Genomic DNA, 8144 nt, shown 5'->3' on the forward strand with positions numbered 1-8144 from the left:
AAGTGTGGAAAAGGAAGAGAACAGATGGCTGGGAAAATAAACGGGGCAGTGGTCTAACTCAGAAAGGGTCAGGGAAGACCTTTCTGATAGAGTGACAAGTCAGAAGGTCAAAAAGGAACGAAAGGGAAGATTCTAAGGGTGTGAAACTTTAAGAGGCTATGTCCAAAAATACTGAGGGAGGAACTGATGGGGCAAAGACTAGGCTTAAGAGGTAGGCCTTCGTGCAGGACCTAGTAAGCCATGGTAAAGACTTTGAATTTTATTCTATGTACGGTTGGAAACCAACAATTTTTTTTTTTTTTTTTGTAGTTTAAACCAACACTTTTTTTTTGTAGTTTAAATCGTATTTATTTTTAATAGGTAACTTTCAAGGTTCAAAGCATGCAAGATCCAAAGATTATTGACTGAAAACTCCCTTCCCGCCCCCGTTTCCTAGAACGCTCAGTTCTTTTCCCCACAGCTACCAGTGTGTATGCCTCTGGAAATATTCTACGAACAAACTAGCAAATCTATCTGTCCATATTACAAGGCATTTTAAACAGGGAAGCTAGACCATCAGATTTGTATTTTAAGACCACATGGCTCCCTGAGTTAGGGCTCCGCGTTCCCGCTCATGTATTCCACAAATCCTACCCTGACACGCTTTCTGGGTTTCAACGCGGGAGACTCTCCCTGTCCCACGGCTTTGCAAATTGCATCTCGACAGAGCTCCCACGCTGTTCTCTCCGCAATGACCTCGCAACTCCGGTACCGCGCCGCCACCAGCCCGCAGCTTCCAGCCCGAACCCTGGAGCTCAGCACCCAGCTCAGGTGTGCGCGTCTGTTAATATGTAGACAGGAGCAGATTCAAGGCACGCAGGAGCAGGAAGACAGCTGCTCCCTGCTGGCTGCGACAAAGGCGGGTCCCTGCCGGGCCAAGTCTGGAGGCGGGGCCAAGTCTGGGGGCGGGGTGAGGCATGGGGCGGAGCCGGCGCCGTGGTCGGCTGCCTTGCTCTCCTGAGCTGCCGCCACGGCTCTTCGGTCCCGGCCCGGGCCACCCACCGGGCGGTGGGTCCTCCTTGGCCCCCGGCTCTGCAAGTTTCCTAAGGTAAATCCGCCTGGGAGCCGGGCAGCTTGAGTGCTAGGGGACCCACGACGGGGGCGGGAGGCTGGATGGCGGCGGAGGGGAGCGTCCCGCCGTGAGTTTCCCAAGAAAGCTGAACTCGTCCCAAGTTTCTTGTGCATCGACTTGCACCCAGCAACTTGGTGGAGGGCTCGTTCCCTGCGGGTGGTCTTTGGACCCGGGAGGGACGCGGAGGTGATTCGATTAATCCTCTTGGGCTGCAGTCCAGATTTCCTCCCGGGACCGCGCACCACGGTGGGTGCAGATTTTGCCCGAGAAAGGGCGGGTAATTGCCGCGCGGTTGTGTCCCGCGCAGCAGCAGGGTGACCGCCGGGCTCGGAACGCGCGGTTCTGCAAGGCGTGCTCGGTTGTTCGCAGGCAAAGTTTCATAACTTCTTTTCTCTTTAGGGACGACTATCTGGGTGGCGTTCTCCCTGGGGCTGACTCCCAGACCCCGCTATGGACGGCGACAGCAAAGTGGAGTTTTCTAGCAGCAGCCTAACCCCCTTGTGGCGGAGGCGGTCGACCCCTCAGCCCCAGCCGCTGGGCCGGAGCAAGCCGAGGCCCCAGTCTTACCAGAGCCCCAGCGGGTTGCTGATCACAGATTTCCCAGTGGAGGACCGGGCTGTGCTCCCCGCGGCGCAGACTCCAGCCCAGGTGCCCACCTCCTCGGACGGAAGGACGGTCCAGAGGAGCCCCTTGCTTCTCTGCGCCCATCGGAGGGCGGTGGCCAATGGTAGGACGGTCTCCCCCGAATACAGGGCTGCCTCTCCTCGGCTCCGAAGAACCAAGTCACCCCAAGTCTCCAAAGCGGCGTCGAGGGGCTCCCCGAAATCCCCCGCGAATGGCACGGTGACCTCGCCTGCGCCGCCGCCGCCGCCGCCGCGACCCCCGCGGACTCTTACAGCGCCCGCCCCCTGCGGCCTCGAGGAGGACCCGACCCGGCTGACTGCCAGCCCGGTGCCTTCGCCCACTGCAAATGGCCTTGAGCCTAATGACGACTCTCCTGGCTTCGGTTCGCAGTCCGGCCAGACGGCTAAGGACCCTGAACGGGGACCCCTGAGACTTTCTCCCGCGCCCCAGAAAATACCTTCGGAACAAAAACTCCTCCTCCACAGGCTGTCCTCCCAGGAGAGCGAGCTCCCCGAGAATCCTAACGTGGTTCTGAGCACCAACAGTCCCGCTGCCCTCAAAGTGGGCAAGCAGCAGATCATCCCCAAGAGCCTGGCCTCGGAAATCAGAATAAGTAAATCCAGCAGTCACAGTGAGGAGCCCCACAAGAGACTCCTCAAGGTACGCAGCATCGTGGAGGGCCTCGGAGCACCCCTGGGCCACGCAGGGGACGACGGCGGGGGCGAGAACGACGGCGATAGCCCCGGGTCTCTTCGGAGGGGCTTGCGGTCCACGTCCTATCGCAGGGCGGTGGTCAGTGGCTTTGATTTTGACAGTCCTACCAGCTCGAAGAAGAAGAACAGAATGTCCCAGCCTGTTCTGAAAGCCGTGATGGAAGACAAGGAGAAGTTTTCCAGCCTGGGAAGGATAAAGGTAAGAGTGGCGGTAGTGTCGCCTGCCATGCACTAAGCTCATAGTGAATGTGTTGGGGGTGGGAAGAAGGAGCACCGAGGAAACCAGAAGGAGTTATTCTCTCTCAATTCTGTTTTTGCTGTTGAGACCTGTGCACATCTATCTGTTAGGCATTCTGTTGCTGGCAGGCACAGCCGAGTTTAATGCAACTTTGTGGGAGGAAATGAAACTGCTGTCACTTTTGAATTTCTAAGCTCAGGCAAAATTTGGAGGACAAAGGGAACACAATTACGGCAAATTAAGTAATGGCCGAGTGGATGCCCAGCATTTCTAATGCAGGTAGCTGAAGCGGGCAGAGCAGGCTTACATCTGCACTTTTGGCTGTGGTCAAGTTGCCTAGTGGTTGTTTAGTGGTGTCAGGCAGTGTTAGTATCACAGCTGATGCAGGAAAATACTGATATTGAATTGTTTTATGAGTGGTGATCACACACTTGATGTCATTCAGGTAAAATGTGAATTTTAAGATCAATTGCCAGAATCACAAAAGACACAAATAGCTTGTCATGTTTGTTGTTGCTTGTTTCTGTCACCATGGCCTTTGGTTGTATTTTATTCCCGTTTATGTATGACCATTTATCCTTGAGTGCGTTTAACTGATTGATAGCTCAAAACTTCAGGTCAGGAGAACTGTGTGTTATTGCTTCCTCATATAGGCCTAGGAGCTGCACTTACTAAAATATTGCCAAATATGACATAAAGAAACAGCGAAAGCTAGACAGGGATATTTTGGAGTGTGTGCTGCCTTCCCCAGAAACAAGACAGATCTCAGCAATAGGGCAGAGATTCCCTTTGGCAGCCACATTTTTTCTTGATTAATCAGAGAACTGGAACCAGTCTATATAAATGTCACACATGTAATACACAAGCAAGTCTGTTTTATTTTAGAGCCTATGGTGTTAAAGAAAAGAAATTACATAACATTTTATGTGTTTTTTTTCCAACTCTGCAAGTATAGCAAAGTTCAATTTAACAGTGATGGTGAATCACAAGTAGTGAAATGAGCTGAACTGCTGGTCATTTGAGAATTCTCAATCTGTTTTGATGGGATGTAGGAGACTTTGTACATATTATTTCATTCTTTCAGTGAATTGTAGTGGTCATATGAATGAACTGCTCTAGGGATCATCTGCTGTGTGCTTTTGGAAATGAATGTAACAAAAAAAGTACTTTTACTTAAAATAGCTGTATTTTCTATTTGGCTCATTCATACATAGTTTGCTTTGCTTTTTCCTTTTTTCTTTTTTGCTTTTCTTGTCTCTCAGAAAAAAATGCTGAAAGGACAAGGAACATTTGATGGGGAAGGTAAGCAAATTTTCCAGACTTCTATTGCTATTTCAATGTGGAATATCAATTATAAGTTGAAATCCAACTGCAGTAACAAAAACACTTAAGATGAGAAATATGTCCAACTTCCTCCCAAATTATACAGTACAAAACTTTGCACTACGCTAAATTTTCATCTAGTAATACCAGCAGTGAATAAAATTAATGGCATTTTTCATAGCTGATAACTTTTTCGGCCAGTGTCCTGGGATTTTTAATTCTTCTCTACTTTGGCTCCATCCCCCTCCCTCTCAAATAACACAGAAAGAGTAAGAGCAAGTTTTAGTTTTAGTTAAAAATTCTGAGAGTTTGGCATTTAAATCTTAAGTCATATTTTCTTAGGTCACTTTTCAATCTTATTTTCTCCATATTTCTACTTTTTATTATCATTTCTGACTTCCTGTTTCCTTATTAAGTTTCAGCTTTAGAAATGGAACTCTCCTGGCTGAAAAAGACATATTCTTAAGAATTTGTAACCCATATAGTGTTATTGTTAGGGTTCTCAAAAAGATAAGCAGCTTCAACCAGGTGTTCAAATGCTAATCAGATTAGTGGACTGTCTGTAAACGGATGGGTCAAGTGTCAGTCAACTGGAAGGACATGAAAGCAGCAGACCCAGCCTTAGCCCTTGTAGGGCCGGAGGGTCCTGGTGGTAGTGAGGGTAGTTACTTCTGCCATGCTTTGAAATGCTAAGGTTTTCCAGCCTTTAAAGAATAATGAAAAAGGGTATGTTCCTCCATAAGTAAAGCTAATGTAAAACCATGCAGTTATAAAATATATGACCTATATATAAAGATGAATTTCCCATTGTAGCACTTAAAAATGGGAAGCTTCCTTATAAAATCAGGGAAAGGAATTTATCCCAACCAGCTAAAATACTATATCTGAGTTTCTTCTACATATATTTATATGACTGATTTATAAAAATTCATTCATTGCACCCATCTTAGGAAAGTTGCTGTATGGAGAAGAAACTCAGACACAGATTTTAGTTGGTTGAGATAAGTTCTTTTCCTTGATTTTATAATTGAGGAAACCAGAAGCTCTGAAAGGCTTAGTAACATGTCCACTGTCACACAGCCAGTAACACAGCCATTACCATGATACAGATCTGGTTCTTAGTCCAGTTTGCTTCCTCTTGTACCACTCTATGAACATGAAGGGAACAGAGCATGCACCTGATACCTACATAGGGAGATGCTCTACATCCCCTGGAATTGACATTAGTTCCGTGACCTTTGCCTCAGAGGGTTGAAAATTTTGAGATTTTTAAAGCCAGGGGGCAGACCTTTATTATAACTAGTTTTATGTTATTTCCTTTTATAAGGAGATGTTTCTGTGTATCCTCTCTTGCCTCTTTTCAGTGTGATGACCTAGATATTCTTTTTCACATATATCTATGTGAGGAATGCAAGATTTTTACAGTTAATGACTACAAGAGTGTAACTTAGGAAGCAGTGTGGTTGAATGGTGAGATCTGTGATGGGAACCAGGCAGACCTGAGTTCCTACTGTTTCGACTCATTAGTTGAGTTATATTGAGCAAGAACTGTAATATCACTGAGCAGCCCTAGTTTCAACACGTGTGAAATGAGGGTAATAATACTGTTGCCCACGTTGCTGTGAGAATGAATGATAAATCATATCAACACTGTAATACGCATACGTTGTGCCAACCACTAAGTACTTTAAAGACTGGTGGAAACTGTGCAAACTGGTGCATATGTTTTACATATGCAGAACAATCATGGAACAGTAAAATCTTATATCAACACTGTAATACGCATACGTTGTGCCAACCACTAAGTACTTTAAAGACTGGTGCAAACTGTGCAAACTGGTGCATATGTTTTACATATGCAGAACAATCATGGAACAGTAAAATCTTGCATAGACTCCAGTGTTACTTTAGTCACAGTGCACAGAGGACAGTCTACAGTTGAGAGAAGAGGCAGATGTTTGCTTGCTTTAGTAGATGGGAAAGGCATTTCAAACTCAGTATGTCTCAAACCAAACTCATAATCTTCCACACTGAACCTGAATCTCTTCTGATATTCCATCTTCTACATTCCAGTTGAGGGACCTGAGGACCTAGGGAACATCTTTAACATGTCCCTCTCTCTGCCCCCATATCCTGTCTATCACCAGTTCATTCTAAATTGCATAGCCCAACTTTCCATCGTCTTTTATTGCCCACCCCAATAGCATTCTAATTAGTCTCCTAAGTAGTCAATGTTTTGCTCTCCAATCTGAGTAAATCTTCCCTTTCAGCGGATTCCCATTGCATCAGGATAAAATACAATCATTACAGTGTGAAAGAAACTCAGTCCTTTTGTACTCAGGGTAAAACTCAGTTCTTTACCATGGCCTATAAAGCCTGTTTGATTTGTATTGTATAGATCATCTGTCTACACTCACCTTGCACTGTCTGGCCACTAGATACATGCAGGCTCCAGCCACATTGACCTTCCTTAGTTCTTCTAAAGTAGTATGTTTCTTCTTGCCTCAGGGCTTTTGCTTATGCTTTTTCCTTTAGCCCTGTAGCTTCTCAGCTTTCAGACTTTGGATTTTCCTTATTAACACCTTTCTGACTTCCAGACTATATCATACCCTGCTCACAGTCATTTCTCAGAGCACCTGCATATAAATCCTTCAGTGTATAGGTATGGAAAAGGGCACTTCAAAAAGTTCATGGAAAGATTCGTATTATCTTTTAATTCTATTTTCCCGTGAACTTTTTGAAGTACCCTCATATTTGTGTAACGTTATTGTGTCTTCACAATGACTTGCCATCACACTTGGAGTAAAAATCAATATCCTTTCAATGGTACCAAGGAAAGATCATACCAGGTCTGCTGTCCACTTACCCTTGACTCCCATCCCCTATACTTTTCCCCTTCCTCACATCATTCCAGGCCTCCTCGCTGCTTCTTGTATATACTGGTGTGCTAAGCAGACTCCTGCCCCAGGGCCTTTGAACTTGTTGTTTCCTCTGATGTGATGCTCTTTCCCTAAGCTGGACAGGTGGCTTGCTTTTTCACCTCCTTTCTGTCTTTGCTTAAATGTTCCCTGTTTGACCTTCTATTTAAAATCTACATGCCCTCCTCTGAGCAATTCTCACCCCCTCTTCCTGTTTTATTTTTCTCCATGATACTTATCCATGTGAAATACTATGAAAGTTACTTGTTTATTTGTTGCAGTTCTCTCACACTCTAATGTCAGCTCCATGAAGACTGAGATTTTTATCTTTTTGTCCATTGTTGTACTCTCAGTGCTTAGCAGTTGCTGGCACCTTTTCTGAATATCAGTTGAATGAATAAATGCATGAGTGAATTTGACTGTTCTTCTTATTAAATTCTTAGCTCATGAGGGCAAGAGAGGTGTCTTGTGTTTTCCACTTTACTCTCAGCCCTTGATACATCACAGATGTACAATAAATGTTTGTTAAATAGGTAAATGAATGGCGATGGACCTCGAAGGAAAGACAGGGTGTGAATTCAATTTAACCTAAATAACAGTGATTTAACAGGCTTGGCTATCCTGCATGGGTAGTGGACACAGACATGGCATTTCATGTATGGGCCCCTGCCCTTCCTGTGCAGGTGAGTTTGGGACACTGCTGTATAAGTGAGAAAATCATTTTTCTGTAATTACTCTTCAGTGATGAAATGTTTGTCTCTTTGTCTGTTGTATATTAAACTGGAGACCAAACATTGTATAAATATGAATGTTTGTTTAGAACAAGTAGCATGATGACTGGGGGCGATTAGTGACGCATAAAGCTTGTTTTCTTGTAGAAAACGCTGTCCTGTATCAAAACTACAAAGAGAAGGCCCTTGACATTGACTCTGATGAAGAGTCGGAGTCCAAAGAACAGAAGTCGGATGAAAAAATCGTGATCCACCATAAGCTGCCGAGATCTACATGGGGCCAGCTCTCTGCGGTGTGTGTTTACTTTCTTCTTTTCTATCTGTGGAAGGAAAAAACTAGGTTGTGGAAATTATGCGTGAATGTGGCTTTTACTTTTCTGCCAATGGTCTTATAACTCTAAGGAGAAAGACACTTCTTTTCAGATTGTGAAATGTTCCTTGAAATCTGCGGGCACCAATGAGAACATGAACTTTGAGTCTTCTGAT

General features: G+C 45.2%; 1 protein-coding gene across 1 annotated transcript in view; it reads left to right on the forward strand.

The window, feature by feature from the left end:
* Positions 1-973: 973 nt before the first annotated feature.
* Positions 974-8144, forward strand: part of ARHGEF26 (Rho guanine nucleotide exchange factor (GEF) 26) — a 126268-nt gene continuing 119097 nt past the window's right edge. Inside the window, exons 1-4 of the mRNA XM_008584772.1 lie at positions 974-1087; positions 1511-2647; positions 3949-3988; positions 7806-7951. Of these exons, the coding sequence (XP_008582994.1) occupies positions 1562-2647; positions 3949-3988; positions 7806-7951 (1272 nt within the window). The 5' untranslated portion in view covers positions 974-1087; positions 1511-1561. The remainder of the gene's footprint in view (positions 1088-1510; positions 2648-3948; positions 3989-7805; positions 7952-8144) is intronic.

Source organism: Galeopterus variegatus, unplaced genomic scaffold (genome assembly GCF_000696425.1).
Source record: "Galeopterus variegatus unplaced genomic scaffold, G_variegatus-3.0.2 Scaffold3369, whole genome shotgun sequence".
NCBI classification, from domain to species: domain Eukaryota; kingdom Metazoa; phylum Chordata; class Mammalia; order Dermoptera; family Cynocephalidae; genus Galeopterus; species Galeopterus variegatus.